Source organism: Dromiciops gliroides, chromosome 4, assembly GCF_019393635.1.
Source record: "Dromiciops gliroides isolate mDroGli1 chromosome 4, mDroGli1.pri, whole genome shotgun sequence".
NCBI classification, from domain to species: Eukaryota; Metazoa; Chordata; class Mammalia; order Microbiotheria; family Microbiotheriidae; genus Dromiciops; species Dromiciops gliroides.
In genome coordinates, this window is record NC_057864.1 from 351,529,980 (window position 1) to 351,548,338 (window position 18,359).

The 18,359-nt window shown below is 35.6% G+C and overlaps 1 protein-coding gene across 7 annotated transcripts in view; it reads right to left on the reverse strand.

The window, feature by feature from the left end:
* Positions 1–18,359, reverse strand: part of FAM184A (family with sequence similarity 184 member A) — a 129,537-nt gene that overhangs the window by 10,667 nt on the left and 100,511 nt on the right. For 4 of the 7 annotated variants that reach the window (XM_043962390.1, XM_043962387.1, XM_043962386.1 and 1 more), the window contains 5 exons: positions 17,742–17,954; positions 13,651–13,804; positions 11,140–11,267; positions 8,804–8,988; positions 8,184–8,330 (listed from right to left, as the gene is read on the reverse strand). In XM_043962390.1, the coding sequence (XP_043818325.1) occupies positions 8,184–8,330; positions 8,804–8,988; positions 11,140–11,267; positions 13,651–13,804; positions 17,742–17,954 (827 nt within the window). Of the gene's footprint in view, positions 1–124; positions 7,209–8,183; positions 8,331–8,803; positions 8,989–11,139; positions 11,268–13,650; positions 13,805–17,741; positions 17,955–18,359 lie in introns of those variants that run through there. The other 3 variants (XM_043962389.1, XM_043962388.1, XM_043962391.1) reach the window with 2 other exon arrangements.

Consider the following 18,359-nt stretch of genomic DNA (forward strand, 5'->3'; position numbering starts at 1 on the left):
ACAATTATTTTAAGTAACTCAAAAGCAATTGAGTAGTTAGAGTGTATGTGACTAGCCTAACAAATATGGGTTTGATATTTTCAAAGATGAGAATGCTTTTAGAGATAATTGTAAAAAAAATTACCATTATATAAAATTTGGTGAAAGGCAGCATGGCAAAATGAATATAGGAAGTTGGCTTCTGGAGTCAGGAATTTCAGGTCCTGTTTCTGTCGTCGTCTTCTTTTTTTTTTGCAGGGCAATGAGGGTTAAAGTGACTTGCCCAGGGTCACACAGCTAGTAAGTGTCAAATATCTGAAGCTGGATTTGAACTCAGGTCCTCCTAAATCCAGGGCTGGTGCTTTATCCACTGCACCACCTAGCTGGCCCCCCCCCACCCCCCTGCTTCCAGACACATACATATTAGCTGGGTCACTGTGAGGGAATCAACATCTTAGGCCCCCCAAGCAACTTTCTAAGACTATATAAGCTGCCTAACTACATTGGTGGATGGAGTTTCCTCACTGGGAACTCCTGACATGATTGACTCTATCCTCCACCCCTCCCCTGAAAAAAGACTTGATAGAGCCTGTATGGAGAAAAGGGAACAGATATAGAAGGGGAAATAAAGACATACACAAATGACACTAAGATTTCTCAAACTGTATGAATAAATAGTATATTGCTGACAGAGTATTAATGATTATATGTCACCCATGCTATGTGAAACATAAAAGAGTTTTTTCAGGGATCAGGCAGAATAAAATTCATTCCAATTCTGACATGGATGGCATTAGCAACACTAATAAAATTATGAGAGATAATGAAGAAGTTATTTTGTGATCAGAGGCAATGCAGAAGTGTTAACAGATCCAATGAGAATATGGAAGCAGAGTTAGGAAAGTACATGCACACATGGTGTGCCACATACACATGGAAACTGACAAATCCTGAGTATGTTCACTATAGAATTTATGGGATATTGTAGAAAAGAAGTTTAGAAATAACACTTCTTGTTTTAATGAACATTAAGTTTGGAACTGTTTGCTTTTAGTACTACAGAGTTCAAAAAGTTCCTTGGAGATGGGGAAGAAATCTCTCAAATATATATACCTAATTATTAAGAGAAAAATTCAAGTTACAACTACTTTGGATTAGAAAAAATATAATGTTCATTCTGAATGTTCCTCTCTTTTTGGTTCAGTTTTTTTTTTTTAAGTGAGGCAATTGGGGTTAAGTGACTTGCCCAGGGTCACACAGCTAGTAAGTGTTAAGTGTCTGAGGCTGGATTTGAACTCAGGTACTCCTGACTCCAGGGCCGGTGCTCTATCCACTGCACCACCTAGCTGTCCCTAGTTCAGTTTTTAATTGGAAATTATCTTGTAAAATACTGGATTGATAGAGATAATTATAAAGCCACTGAAATTAATAAAATTATAACTTAACCAGAATTTCATTATAGGCATTCTTAAAAGAGTTTTAAAGAAGGTGACTAGCTTATTCCTAGCCAAAATTACTACTCTGGTAGGGCAGATCAGGACAACTAATCACAAGGTGATTGTTCTCCCTTTTTCCTAAGTTAAGGCCAAGCCTATTTTGGTGCTATCTAGATTAAATTGTCTGGAGGCCTTCTTTTTTTAATTTTTATTATTTTTTTTATTTTTAGTGAGGCAATTTGGGGTTAAGTGACTTGCCCAGGGTCACACAGCTAGCAAGTGTCAAGTGTCCGAGGCCGGATTTGAACTCAGGTACTCCTGACTCCAGGGCCGGTTCTCTATTCACTGCGCCACCTAGCTGCCCCTGGAGGCCTTCTTAACAACCGAATGGGGTAGGAATAGCAAAAGCACTCCCGGCCTACTGGGCTACCTAAACAAGATCCGCATTGTAAGATTCTTTTACTGATTCTTTCTAGCCAAAATTATCTGCAGTAAATTCTTATTGGAGCCAGAAGATGTCACTGTAACATTCTTTATCACAAGAGCAAAACGCACGAAAAAGCCAACTTCATGAAGTATGACCAAAATACTTAGGAGACAGTGATGAAAGGATATTAGTTCTGAGTCTTATTTATATCCAAGGATAGTGAAAAACCATTACAATCAATTCAATCCATTATACAAAATCAACTTAGAAGTATCACTAATAAGTTTATTAGCAATAAGGTAATTGAATTCTTAAAGGAAAGTGATTTGATTAAATTGTGGAACATATAATAAATTTTAAACATAAAGGTGAAAACATTAAAAGAAGATAGCACAGGCACAATACTATAGACTTGCAAACATTCCTCCAGCATTATTAGGCCTCCAGCATCATTCTATTAGGAAAACAGAAGTTTTAGCTTTCATACATTTAACCAATGCCCACTTGGAATTATTCTGACCTGATTTTATAGCTTTCCTTATGAATACATTAAGATAACAAAGTATTCCCTATGGTAGGTACATGTAGAGGTGCCCCTGAAACAAAGATCTTTATGAAAATTAAACATAAAAAGAATTTGAAAGGAGAGGTGGTTTTCTGATCCTACTCATTAGATCCACTGTTGAAATCTCATTAACGAAACATGAATCTCTTTTTAATCCTAGGCAGGCACTCCAAAAATTAAATTCTGGTGGATAACACTTTAAGAAGAATAATACAAATATTTGAATTTTAGAAATAACTTGGAAAATCCTATTAGAAAGTTTCTGAACTGACAAACCAACAATGTTATCTTTTTAAAAACCAAACAACGGGCTGCAAATTTTGTAAGCATACTGTATCTTTGATCAAGTCACTGACAAAAACTTGGAACAAAATGAAGCCAAGAATAAAACACAGAGTCACACATTGATGGGTTATTATTGCACAAATCAATACCCTTTGCATATACTATTTCACCCAGTTACAAATTCAACTTTATAAATGAAAACCTTTTTTTTTTCACACATTGTCCTCATGAAGTAGAATTTTATATTCTGGTCTGAAGCAATAGGTCCAATGCAATGTGTTCTTTTTTTTGTTTGTTTTGTTTTTGTTTTGTTTTTTGCGGGGCAATGGGGGTTAAGTGACTTGCCCAGGGTCACACAGCTAGTAAGTGTCAAGTGTCTGAGGCCGGACCCGAACTCAGGTACTCCTGAATCCAGGGCCGGTGCTTTATCCACTGCGCCACCTAGCCGCCCCCGCAATGTGTTCTTATAGTTACAGGAGTAGGATTATTACTTGTCTCCCTCATGGGGTTATTGAAATCTACCTGAATAGTAATTCTAACATTATTGGGACTGACTTATCTGAATTATTATTGATGTGTGTATTCCCTTTACTGAAGCAGATCAGAACCTTGCTATGTTTTCTTCTCCTATGTAATCCTCATCCATATGCTTCCATAAATCCTCAAAGGAACTGTAGTGGAAGCCTTTTTAAAAAAATATCTTAATGCTATCAATGTAGCTGGCTTTGTCTCTAATTGCTGTTACATGACCTATTTATTTCATGCCATTGATTTATGCTACTTTTTGTATGTGTTATCACTAGTTATATGCTACCACCTGTTAATGATTATCTTTTATCCTTTAAAAAAAGGTATTTCAAGGATTAAAAAAAAACACCATTGATGTCACTTCCCTCAAAAAAATCTCTCAGAATAAAGAAGTAAAGAGATCAAGTTGCATCATGTTGGAGAAACTGAAGGGAACTTTCCATGATTCTAAGTCGCTTACTGCTACAGAAGCCCATCCTTTAATATTTAGCATTCTTCTGGTGATCCAATATGACTGTGAACTATGGAATGCCAATAATTTCAGAAGAGATAAACATTTCTGCTCCCCCAAAGGTCAATGGAAATATGAATGACTGCATTTGGCAGAAATTAGGCTTAGACCAGTATCTTATTCCATATATCAAAATTAAATAAATAGAATTGTAATTATATAGAACATCAAGCATTTAATATGGCTAGCAATTATAGGAAATGTTTAAATTTTGTCATCTTTCTTTTTACATTGCTTTGGGCAGTTTGGCTATCCTTGATATTTACTACCAGTATGAACTCTATCTAACTATAGATAGAATCACACACACACACACACACACACGCGCGCGCACAATATATGTATACTATATAGACATACACACTAACTCAATGGGCTATATATATGAGCTATATTTTATCATCTGGGAAATATTTTTTTTTTACCAACTTTCCCCCATTGTGAAAGTTTAACCTTTATCTTTTGGGGAAGAAGAGGGAATCTAGACCTGTAATTTTACTGGCGGAAGGACTTCCTGGTCAGGAAACTTCCTCTAACAATGTAGATGGTTAACTCTTCTGCAACTTATAGTTTGAGAGTGTTTACTGGGGATACTAAGAAATTACCTCACTTGCCCAGTGTTATAGAACAATTGTGTTAGAAGTGGGACTTGAACCTAAGTCTTTCTCTGAGGCTAGCTCTCTCTATTCATTATAGTATGTTCAAAACTGATCTACCTAAGAGATAAATATGGATCACCAAAGAGGCTTTATAGTTTTTCTTGGGTTTGACACAATTAAAATAATTACATTTATGAGTAGAACTGAAAAATCTTGCAGTTAACAGGGAATCTTGTGTGTATTATGATATTTCAGATTGGAAGATAATCTTTATTTGTTGTTACTATTTAGTAGGGCTCTGAATAAAGACATATCTATTGTTGCACCTCTCATAAAATCATCTACTATTTTAACATAGACATGAGAGACACATTATTTGAGAGCTACCTACCTAAAAGATGACCTTTGTTCTATGAAATAATATCTTAAAAAAAAGTAATAGATATATCCTAGGCATTCTATATACTCCACAGTCAGCTGTATAACAATAAAGATGTGGTCTATTGGAGAAAAACATCTGTGAGAAAGTATACCTGTTCCTTCCCCATATTTTCATGTTATATTTTGTTCTATCAACTTAAAAAATAAGCAAATAATATATGCATCCAGATAATCTCTATACTTTTCTACTTCTTTCTCCTCTGCAATAGATGAAGATATCTTTTTCATGGTGGCATGTTTGCTTAGACTTGTGAGCACTCTACAGCAAGATAATCCAGTGTCCTAAGAAATTATACTTCTTGTTGGTTTTGGGTGAATGATAAAATCAGCTTTTTTATTTGCCATTCCAAGGAGAACATCAGCTATCCTTTTATTCTTTATGTGTTCTATTTTTAATGTATGCTATCTAGTTCCTTTCCTATTGTCAATTTAGTGGTCACCAATGACTGAACGTTAAAAGTACCAGCACAAGTTAAGCTACTTGTAGACTACCTAAAGAATACATGATTCTTGGTATTCTGTTTCTTTTTGGCCCCTTGATTTCCATCACTTTAGAAATACATGCTTAAGGGCCTTTCCTTTATATTTGTTGTTTTTAAGTAAACATATTCTTGTGTTTCCTATGGCTAAAAAAAATTATTTTCTAGTGGCCAGCCTGTAAGACCATCTTGAATATTTGGAGAAAGGCTTAAAACACTGCACTGATTAATTTCTATTTATTAGTTTCAAACTATGATTTTATTGGTATAGGGAACTTCTGATAAGGAAACTCTCTTATACTACTGCAGATCTATAACTGTTCTGCTCTACAATGTAGAGAATTACAGTTACCTGGAGAATGGGAGAGAACTGCGTCTAGTATAGCTAATAATCTCTCTTTAGGAAATGGAAAATTGTTATTTTTTTTTACGTTGCTTTTTAAATGTTGGCTAGCCTTGATACTTCCAGCCTAAACTTGGAGTTAACTATGAAACTTCTGGGACTCACTAGAGCCTGAAAAAAGCCTGAGTGCAAATATCAAAAACTGGAAGTTGCTCCAGAGTCTCCTCTGTGAATTAGTTCCAGTGATACTAAAGTGCATTCTGATTTTATCAGAGGTTCCAGGAGGTATGTTGGTTTAGATCCTTTAGCTCCTGCATTGGATGGATTCCTTAAGATGGTCATAAAACTCGATTCTGGAGAACCAATGATGAAGCATGCTACACCTACTTCCCGACAGAGAGGTGACTGATTGAGAGAAAATGCTGATATCTAGCTCTTCTCAAAGATAAGAAAAAAAGGAATGAGAGAGGGGACGGGTCGATAGCTAGCTAGAACCAGTTGGAACTGGTCCAAGCCAGCAAAGTGGGCAAATCTGAACTTTTAGGGCTACTGTGTATGCTTACTCAGTATTAATAAGCTCATGAATGTTAGCTAACAAGCCACAAAGGCAGAGACTACTGCCATTTTCAAACATGAGATGTATAAAGGAATATGTAATGGGGGGAGGGAGAACATACTAAGGAGTTGCTTGTCTGTGGCTTTGCTCTGGTGCACTCCTCTGAGCATAAGTGAGGGTGCCCGTTCTTCCAAGAATGTAATAAAAGGCCTTCATCCATACTCTGATGCAGTATGATTATCTGTAAGTACTCATTACTTCCAACAGGACTTAGGGTACAAACTAAGACATATATGTTTTGGATATGGCCAATCCAGCAGTTTGTTTTGCTTAATCATGCATATTTTTTTATGTAGGTTTTGTTTTTATTTTTTAATGGGGGCATGGGAGGATAAGAAATAGAGCTTTACTAATTAGATAAATTAAAAATTTAAAGGTTGTGTAGCTGATTTATTCCCTCTAAGTGCCACCATTACTAAAACTAGTAGGTATCCTCTATTAAGTGGATATTAAAGAAATTCCCTTGGATCATCAATCTCAGTCCAAGAAAGTCTCCAAGAAACCAAATGTTTCAGAATATTGACCAGAAATATTCACCTGTTCAAAAGAAGCTTCTGAGAAAGAAACATAATGCTTTAGCTTTTTGAATCAACTTATAGGTTAATAAGAGCAAAAACCCAACCCTCTACCCCAGTAATTGGTTGATAAAGGACCAACGTAGGTATTAAAAAACTATTCAGCTAACCTAGGTAAGCAAATAATAAAAAAATAAAACCACAAATAGTTATTTGGCTTTATCCACTGTCCAATTATTTGCACTTATTATAAAATATTTACATAAAAAGTTGTGATTTCATTTAACATCTAATACCCACAATATTTTTAAAAATCCATTAAAACAATACAAAACATACCAAAGAAAATCTTAACCCTTAAGTTTACAGTTTAAAGAGAAAAGACATATAAATAGATTATTCTTCTGTTAAGTGTAATTTTCTTTTTTTCTTTAGATGAAGGAGTGGTTTCTTGATTTTTTTATTGTTTTCTGGGTAGGTCAAACTGAAAAAATAATAAAGTACCCAAAGAAAGAAGACAGGAGTTTTAAAGATATTCAGGTTCTACTTGTTAAATAGTACTAAGATGAATAATAGAGACATGATCACTAAAGTCTACTTTTTCTCATCAGTAATCTGCCAGTTTCCATTATTGGGATTCTTTGATGTTAATAATTCATGTCTACTTACTGAATTATAGAATTAAGATTTTTTAACTTTTCCTTTGAATTTATGACAAAGGTCATGTTGATTTAATTGTTTTTCCAAATGGGTCATTATAGTCAAAGCACACTCTTATTCCCTATTTTCTATTGTATGGGCAGTCTTAGATGGTGTTGGCAGAACTTTATTGTCCATGGAAAGCAGCCCTGTTTACCACCTGAGAGATTTGAAAAGCTGAGCTCTTTTGAATTTTATTCAAAAACTATTATTTAATTAAAAGTATTTTGGTAGAGTTTAATAAAAATTAAAATAGGTGTAATTCTTTCCTTGTTATTTATTAGTTAATTATTTTTAAGTATAGTCTTTTTTTCTTTTTTTTGTGGGGCAGTGGGGGTTAAGTGACTTGCCTGAAGTCACACAGCTAGTGAATGTCAAGTGTCTGCGTCCGCATTTGAACTCAGGTCCTCCTGAATCCAGGGCAGGTGCTTTATCCACTGTGCCACCTAGCTGCCCCCTGAGGTATATGCTTAAGATAGCTATTGTCCTAATAGTAATGTAACAGCATAAAAGTTTGTTTAAATAGTTTCTTAGTGTATGTAGTCCTGGTAAAGATGGGTATAATAATTCAATTGGTTTACAGGTTCATCCTAATTAAGGAATCTATCACACTGAAATAGTTATGTTATATATAAGATGCATTTTATAAGAACTCTTTTTATTATCTCTAAACTACAGTAAAATATTAGCAGCTAGTTTGTCAAATACATATCTCCTTATTTAACTATATATGAATTTTGTTTAATATAATGAAACTTACGACATTTGCAAAGCTGAATTTATTTCCTTGAGTAGCTCGTTAGTCTTATTAAAATCTGCCCGCATGATATTTTTCTCTCTGAGGTGGTCTGCTGTCATGACATCCAGCTCTTTTTCAAGTTTCTTGTTAAAATCTTGCTCATGCAACCTGTTTAATTTATTTTTTTTGTTAAGAAAAAGTTATTTGCAAGTCAGTCTTTTATTTCACTGTATTCTGCCAGATTTGAAATGGATACATGGAAATACATGGAAAATTTATAAATAACCCACATTATGCTACTTACTTCTCTAATCTTCTAGCTTGTAAAAGTTGTGTCCTTTAATGCTTTTTAAAAACATTTAAAATATTTTAATCATATTAATTTTCCAAAATTTATGAAAATACTCTATTTAAGCTATAAGTATTTCGTATGCTGTATGTACCAACATTGTCAACAACTAATGAAAAACAATTAAACTCCTTAAGAAGATGGTACCTTGGCATTTTAAGATATTAAAACAGCTTAATGTGATACATCACATGACAATTTCTCATGTCAAACTATTAATATGTACACTTTTAAAAATATGCACAAATTTTTAATACACAAGAAAAAATTTATAATGTAGAAAAAATAATACCTTATTTGCTGGTTTGATTCACTGCGTATTCTGAGAATTTCTTTTCCCTTAAACTCTAACTCTTTGGTTAAAGCACTTATACTATCATGAAGATGTTGTATCTCCTTATCTAATTCAGATATATGGTGTTCTCTATGCCTTAGTTCCTCTTGTAGATCTGATATACGACACATATATTCCTCATCCTGTCAAAGAAAAAGAATTCTTAAATGTTTTAATACATTAGCATTCTGTTTATACATGAGGGGACGCAGATTTGGGTTATGTGTAGGAATTTAGATTACAGGGGTTCCAAAACACAAATTAATTACCTACACAACAAGGCCTAAACTTCCTCCATTAGCAGTTAAAACCTTTCATGATTTAGCCTAAACTTACCTTTCCAAACGTTCCTTCCACTACTACTCTTTACTTACCTCATATCTTAGCTAAAATGGCCTATTTACCACTCCATGGACACATTCACTAAAGTCTTGTTATGCAAGTTTTCTACTTCCATATCATTACTGAGTTTCTTCTGTACTTTCCTTACTGTTCTGTAAGTCTAATTGCTATCGAGTCATCAAAATACATCTCAAATAACATCTCCCTACCTGTCAACCCTGATGGAACTAATCTCTCCTGTATTTCAATTTCCATAAATTTCTTGAGTATTTAATTTCACATTTTTCTCATATTACATTTGTGTTTATGCAATCTCCCAATCATAAGGTCTATAAAGACAGAGACCATGTCTTATTCTTTTTTTATCCTCTACAATGTTTCACGTATACTAAATACTTGATAAATATTGATTGAATAAATAAATAATTGGATTGGCTCCTTTCCCAATGCCTATGAATGGGCTCTGGTTTTTCGATAGCCTAAAAATTTTTTTCCTTTTGATCCTTCCAGCCCCTCACTTGGCTGTTCTATAGCTCTCTCCTCTTTCACTTAAACTCCCAGAAAAAAATAGTTGACAACATCCTGGAAAAAAGAGGATTTGTGGGAGGAAATAGACAAGGGTCACACAGGATAAGAAAGCTTAGGTGGGCTAAGATCTTCACTGCTGGACAGAGATCATGAATCCATAATGTAACCCGTTCCAGCACTTAGGACAGTGCCTTGCATACAATAGCCATTTTAAAAAATTGTTAATTTTTATCACTGGGCTGCTGCTTTGGACCTATTCTTCCATAGATGGAGGGACTGGGATGAAATAATTGTTTGTATAACATATGACCTTTTAGCACAGAGGAACTACTCTTGTCCCTTGTCCTGAAAAGACTGTAGCTACAGAACAGTAGGAATGTTCCTCTGGTACACTTACATTGCTTAGTCTGAAAAGTGCATATGTGTGTGTGTGTGTGTGTGTTTGTATGTACTTAATTGTATATCCATATCCATATTTATACAGTCTGGGGGTAGGGAGAAGAAACCCTCTGTGCTCTTGTAACAGTTCTTCCATCTGGCACCTGCAATCTACCAAATTATATGTACATTATTTTGTCTACTTATAACCTCTCTTCTAAGAGAGGGCATATGCAGCATGCTGATATTTTTTAGATATTTAATATCATATTCTTTAGTGCAGTGTAAGCCCAGTTGGAGAGAACATCCCTTCCACCAAATAAAGGCAACCTAGATAGAACTTCTGATACATGATGAAGAAACTAGAGCTTATCACTTAACACAATCAAAAACAAATGGATTAAAGTTATATCTAGGGGCAGCTAGGTGGCGCAGTGGATAGAGCACCGGCCCTGGAGTCAGGAGTACCTGGGTTCAAATCCGGCTTCAGACACTTAACACTTACTAGCTGTGTGCCCCTGGGCAAGTCACTTAACCCCAATTGCCTCAGTTAAAAAAAAAAAAGTTATATCTAATTGATCAATTAATAGTGTGTTACTACAGTATATTTAAAATAAAAGCAGTTCAAGCCTCCAAATTCTTTAAAAGAAAACTACAATAGGGTAAACAAACCAAAGTAGTGAAGCTTTTAGAACATTTACTTCATTAATATAATTTTCAATTTGTAGAAGGCATGATTCTTTTATATGTTCCACTCTATTATGATTATTCTAACTATATGTGTTTCATTTTCCAATTAACAAAACGGCAAACCTTATGACTAGATCTCACCAGTGCACAAATAAAAATATGAAACCTTCAATTAAAAATACATGAAATAGGATTTCATATGACAAAAAAGGATATGCAAAAGTCATTCTTTTTACTCTTTAAAACAAAATTTCAACACTTAAAATAATAAAATAACTACAAAGAATATTGTTATTACATTGTAGTCTTTAAAAATTAGGAATGTGTTTGTCATATGGCAGAATATTCTTATTTACCTGTCTTCTACTGACTTCTATGTTTCTTTCCAGTTCCATTTTAGCAGCTATCAGTTCTTGCTGATGATTATGCCTTAACAAATCCACTGCTGCAGCATGTTGATGATTTAGTTCTGAGCGTAAGGAAGCTAGTTTCCATGAAAAAAGAGACCAGTTATTTAAAAAATATTACTGATATTTTAGTCACAAATTATATACACCATGTAACGTTTTGGGGGGCACATTTAAGTACATTTTCAATAACAATGGTAGGTCAAAAGCTAAGAAATGACATAACTATTTGGATGGAAGATTTTCAATAACTATTTTAACTTTTCTGTGGAAGTGGTATTGTGATCAAATAAAATGTAATTATCTTTCATTATTATTGGATTAATAAGATATTAAGAGATAAATAACAATCTTCCACTCAATGCAAGAACCTCAATCAACTAATCAATTCATTAGCAAGCATGTCTTTCTTTCTTTCTGCAGGGTAATGAGAGTTAAGTGACTTGCCCAGGGTCACACAGCTAGTAAGTGTCAAGTGTCTGAGGCCAGATTTGAACTCAGATCCTCCTGAATCCAGGGCCAATCGTTTATCCACTGCACCACCTAGCTGCCCCCAGCAAGAATTTCTTAAGGAGGATACAAAAGTCAAAATATGAAACAATTTTTGTTTACAAGGTACTCCATTCTAAGCTTCTCTGTTCCTGAGATATGAACCCTCACAATGTTCAAGCAGAAAGCTTGCTTGTTACTTCATAAGGCAGCCCATTCCAGTTTTAGAAAGCTTATATCTCAGTGTTGTGGCTCTCAAAGTTGCTATACCTTTAAAAGTGATAAAACAAAGAACTTGATAATTTCTTCTAATTAAAGATCTCAGAACATATCCTATTAATAACTGTTCTTTTTGTTTTAATTTGATCCTCACACAAGTTAAGTAAAACCTGTGTTTCCATTGTACTAATGCTTCCCCCCTACATCTGGCCCTAGTTTTGACTTGTAGTGACCTCTAAGGGAAAAGGGAAAGTGAAACTGGCCAATATCTCTTAATTATCATAAATTCTGGCATCATTGCTTGATGGCTTTTCTTTTGTATTCTACAATACTCTAAACCCTTCTGTCTTATCTCTTCCTGTATAGAAATAGCATGTATCTAGTGTTAACAGAAGGTCAATTAAAAAAAATAATGTGGGAAGATTGGGCATGCAGCAAGGAGAGAGGACTTTGAACACAATTGAGGATGGCAGAAAGAATAATCATAGTATTCTAGAAAACTTTAGAGTAACTACTAATTATGTAGTTCCTTAAAAAGCTCAAAATAACATCTTCTTTTCAATTGGTAGTGATCTTAAAATCTTCACCAAAATTCTCTAGGAACATGTTTTAAGTCACAATGGGAAGTCAAAACTAACTGTCATCCGCTTCATTAATAAATGTTGAAAACTACAAAGGTGACTCTATAAAACAATTGAACAAGAAGTGAATTCTTCCCTCACGTGGACCTGTGATTTCACTGGAAGAGGGGCTCTCTTGGTAAGGAAATTCCCTCCAACAATGCAGATGGCAACTCAGTCTTAGAGAATTGCCCAGGAGGATAAGTAACTTGTGCAGGATTCCACAGTCAGTATGTGTCAGAGGCAGGTTTTGAATTTAGGGCAGTTCATCTTGATTCCAAGGCCTGCTCTTTACCTCACTACAGCACGTTGCTTTCTTTCCTGTCCCTCCCCCTCCTTCTCCTCCTTTTTGGCCTAGACTTGTAATTTCACTGATATACATAACTCCCAGTAAGGAACTTTCCTCTACTAATATAGATCAGAAATTGCTTGTCAGTTTTTAATTCCGAAGAGTGGCCTGAAACACTGGGAGAGTTATCAAGCAGTTCTCCCTGTGAGCTCATACCTGTTAACTCTTTTTTTTTTTTTTAAGTTCTACAGCTGCACTGGAAAGCTTTTAGTTTCATCTGGGGGTGAGGTGAGAAAGGTCCCTTAACTTCCAATCTCTAGTCCAGGGTATGGAGATGAATTAGTAAAGCATTATGGGATATTGCTGCAAGTAGCATGGGAAATTTCTTCTTGTTGGGAGGTCTGTACTTCCCTCTCTTCTGTCCATTAACCTTCATCTGGTAATGGGGTGTGTGTGTGTGTGTGTTCAAGTGAAATAAACCTTATATGTGTATAACTATTCTGTTTCCTACATTTCTTAAAATTAAAGTCATTTAAATTGCTAGTATATAAAAATCTTTTAAAATGCAGGCGGATGGTATATAAGTAAATGCAGGATTATTTTTGTTGCTATTGTTCAGTCATTTTAGTCATATCTGACTCTTCATGACCCCATTTGAGAATTTCCTCCAGCTTATTTTACAGATGATTAAACAGAAGCAAACAGAGTTAAGTGACTTGTCCAGGGTCACACAGTATCTGAGGCCACATTTGAACTCTGGTCTTCCTGACTTCAGACCTGGAACACTATTCACTGTGCCACCTAGTTGCCCCATGCAGAATTATAATCTAGATTGAAAGGTACCTAGCATAGCCTTTCCTTCATCTTCCAATTCAAATCGAAGAGTCTGGAGTTCCTGTTCCATTTCTATCCTGAAACCCTCCATGGACATTCTATGTGCATCTTTTAATGACTGAAGCTCAGCTGAATGTTTCTGTTGTAACTGATTTTCAAGTGCCTAGAACACCAAGAAAAAGAAATAATCAAGTTTTATTATGTTCGAATGAAACAAATAAGCATCAAGAGAAGAACACCCCCCCCAAAATAAATGACAAATGCATTACCAAAAATAACTTCATATTATATAAGTACTTTTTTTTTTTAAGGTCCAGACCTGGGATTCATTGGTGTAGAGAGGTCGGAGTAAGAAAACTGCATATGCAGATCTACAATGATTCCGTAACATACTGCATTAGATAGTTGCCTAGAGGCACTGGCTAGTTAAGCATTTAACCCCAGATTACAAAGGTGTCCGAGTCAGAACTTGAATCTAGGTCTTCCTGACTTCTGATTCTTTCTAGTACACCATGTAGTGGTCTCTTCAATCTATACATTATAATAAATGTCTCTACTATCTATGAATTGTAGCAAATGTCAAACTTTTCTGTAGGTTAAAATCTTTGCTCAAAGGACAGATTATTAAAGAACAAAGACATAATTTTAATGAAATGAATTTCCTTTGTAATTCTGTATATTCTTTCTCCAGAGTCATAAATGGGTTCCTTATCACCAAATCCAATGGCCTCTTCTTCAGCATATTATAGGTGAGGTTTTTTTTGTTTTGTTTTGTTTTTTGGTGAGGCAATTGGGGTTTAAGTGACTTGCCCAGGGTCACACAGCTAGTAAGTGCTAAGTATATGAGGCTGGATTTGAACTCAGGTACTCCTGACTCCAGGGCCGGTGCTCTATCCACTGCGCCACCCAGCTGCCCCCCACAGGCTTCTTAATATCCCTTTTACCTTGGCTTCCATTCACTACACTCTCATAATTCTCCTCCTACCTTTCTGATGGTGATGTCTATCTCCTTTTCTGGCCTTCTTATCCATTTGCTGATTAAATGTGGGTGGTCTCAAGGTTTTCTATTCAGACCTTTTTTTCTTCTCTGTTTCTTCTCTTCCTTAGTGTTTTTATTCACTCCCATTTATTTCCTCTATGAAGATGATTTCTCAAATCTATATTTTTACTACCATTGTGTTGCTAGAGGCTTTGTTTTGGGTGACCCTTCCCCTTCATTTTTTTGTGCTCTTTTTTTTTTTTTTAAAGTGAGGCAATTGGGGTTAAGTGACTTGCCCAGGGTCACACAGCTAGTAAGTGTTAAGTGTCTGAGGCTGGATTTGAACTCAGGTACTCCTGACTCCAGGGCCGGTGCTCTATTCACTATGCCACCTAGCTGCCCCCCCCTTCACTTTTTTTTTTTTTGGTGAGGCAATTGGGGTTAAGTGACTTGCCCAGGGTCACACAGCTAGTAAGTGTTAAGTGTCTGAGGCTGGATTTGAACTCAGGTACTCCTGACTCCAGGGCTGGTGCTCTATTCACTATGCCACCTAGCTGTCCCCCCCCTTCACTTTTACAGTGACAAGAGGGATAGAATTAAAATCTCTTCTATATTTGTCCCACATTCCTTTGTTTTGCAGTAATTTGAGTATATCCTTGTTCTCTGCTGGGTCCCCTAAGGGGACAGTGCCTGATCTTTACCTTCTAGCTTCTCAACTCAAGCACCTCTTATTCTATTCTGGACTCAGCCAGGACAAAGTCATTTGACTAAATTGAGCTGCTTGGAAGAAAGCAGAATGTCATGTTATAGATACATGGAATAAACAAGCTGAAAGCTATATAAAACACATGATATCAGTTGGTGCCCATCAAGTGGTTCAGGTAGTTGATCTCTTGAAAAAGAGCCAGGTTAATCTGTCAATATGTTTCATTTCATGGTCTCTTTGGCTGCTCCTTCCCTTTGCCTTGTACTTTTCAAATTCTAGTTTGTAGTAAGGCCTTGTGTGTGTGCCTGATCTTCCCTTTAGATTGCTAACAATCTGAGACAGATGCCATCTTACTTTACTTTTGTATTTTGAGAACTTAACACATGCTTTATAGAGGTTAATAAATCTTTGTTCAATGGAACTGAACTGAAATGAATGAGTTACGTATAGGTCAGTGTGAGAAATTATATTTAAAAATTAATATCTTGGGGAGATTCAGTTTCCCCCCTTTTTTGAAAGTGCTGACCCCCCCCCCCACACACACACACACTTCTCTGGTTTTTTTCCTTCTTGATGAGATTAAATTAACTCCCTTTTGCCTTGGTCAGACCCATCCCAAACTTGTAAGGAATCTAGGGTGGGGAAGCTCATTGTGTTCTACTCAAGCCTGAATAGAGACAGATCCATTTGTCTAGGTAGGAAGGCCTCTTCATCCAGTGAGGGGTAGCTTAGCCCATCCAATGAAAAGAGTGTACATTCTTTGAACTGATAGCCCAAAGCTGGGGGTGGTCTGGTATAGCCCTTCATTTTTGATATAGTACATCTTTCCTTTCAAATCTTTATGTGCCTTTGTTTAAACTGTATATAAACCCCTGCACTCTGTTACTTGGTGTCCTATTCAGTAATAGGCTGGATAGTACCCATGTACCATGTTAAAATTTCTTCCCTGCTAAATACCACCTTTCTTTAATTTCACAGGCATTGTCTTTCTCTGGCTTTCTTCCTTTTTAGAAGAATGGGATTTAGATCTCAGGAAGTGGCCTTTACATTCCCTGATCTACCCCTTTGGGGAAAGAGAGATCAAAATTCCATCAAGAGAGTGTTTGCCTCAGTTTACAAGTAGTTACAGGACTCCTGTCATAGTGTAGTAAGGTTTCCAGATAAAATGGTTTTCTGAAGCCTGAAATTTCATTCTCACTAAATGGACAAACAACATAAACACACTTCTCTTAACTTTTGTCAGCCTTGGAGTCCAAGAACTTGTATTCTCCTAAGAGTTATCTTAGCCTGAAGAGAACATGGACTGCCTAATAGCATCCTTGTAGTTTAGTGATTTCCAGTCATGTCTGACTCTTTATGACCCCCTTAAGGTTTTCTTGGCAAAGATACTGGAGTGTACTGCTATTTCCTTCTCCAACTCATTTTACAGATGATGGTTAAGTGACTTGCTCAGGTCACACTGCTACTAAATGTCTGAGGCTGGATTTGAATTCAGGTCTTCCTGACTCCAGGTCCAACACTCTATCCACTGAGCCACTTAGCTGCCCCACCATCATTCTAGGACACTTTAAAGAAAGCTTTGCAGATTAATTAGTCTCAACATATGATGTTAAAGTAGTTTTGCCTTCCAAGTTTTTCTCATTCTATTTCAATGTGAGTTGCTTAGGTAAGGAAAAGAGAGAAAAAATATGTTAGTCTTATCAGCACATTTTGCCTGGAAATACTTTGCTTTATGAGAGAGCAAAGATGATAAAAGATTATCAGTGGATGATAATATTAAAGGACTATGGCTCTGTCTCTACAATTATGGACAAGATGGACTGAATGGGACATTCAGTTCAGTGGGACTTATTCACTATCACTATGTAGAAAGCTACATAATGTAATCCAGAAACATTCATTCCTAATGCTAGCATGGAATTAAACTAGGGAACTTGAACACATTTTTTTTTCATTTCTGGTTCAATTTATTACAAATGTATCCATCAGACGCATATGGATCAATAAACACTAACTCTTCTGTAAAGGAACTCAGATCTTAAAAAGACAAGGCATTGTAAATATATGAATAAAGTAAAATGTGATTGGATTTGGCTTTTTCTGGCAGGGTGGAGAAGGAGGCTCTAAAATAAGCTCTGAACATTTGAAAGGCTAATTATTATTAGATCAGACTGAGGGATTTTCAAAATATGCCATTTTGTCAAAATATACCATTCTGTCACATTTAATGTCATTAAAATATACTAAATAAGGGGGCAGAGCTAGATGGCACAATGGATAAAGCACCGGCCCTGGATTCAGGAGGACCTGAGTTCAAATCTGGCCCCAGACACTTGGCACTTACCAGCTGTGTGACCCTGGGCAAATCACTTAACCCTCACTGCCACCCCACCCCACAAAATATGCTAAATATACCTTCTGCTCCTGTTCTTTTGTTTCTTCCATATTTTGAAATGCAAGGACATGTGCTTCTTTTAAGGATTTGTGTCTTTGTTGGTGTTGTTCTTCTAATTCTTCAAGCTCTTGTGTAAGCCGTTGTCGCTCCTGTGTAAATTGGGCTTGTAGTTGCTGCAAAGAAGTCTGAGACTGTGAGAGCTGCATCTCCAAGTTCTGTTTCAGCAAGGAAATCTATGCCACAGAAAGGTAGACAATTAAGTATAAATACAAGGTAATTTTTATGAACTGTCACTCTAAAGGAAACAAAAACTTTCAATGACAATTTTAATTACAACTTTCTTAGGAAATTTTCACTTATAACATTTTTACCATATGATGACATTGTAATATTTGTGTTTAATAATTCTTCACATCATTTTTCACAAGTTGTCCTTGAAAGTGGACTGAGATTTACTACATATAAAATGCCTAGAACTTCTAAGGGAATAATGTAATACATATGCAGAAACACAATCATAAATTCTGAATTGCAATAAAGTCAAATGTGATATATGAAATAAGGTTGTATTATAATTCTACATACATATATATTTGTAATTATACAAATACTTTGTAAATTTATTTAAATTAGTTGCA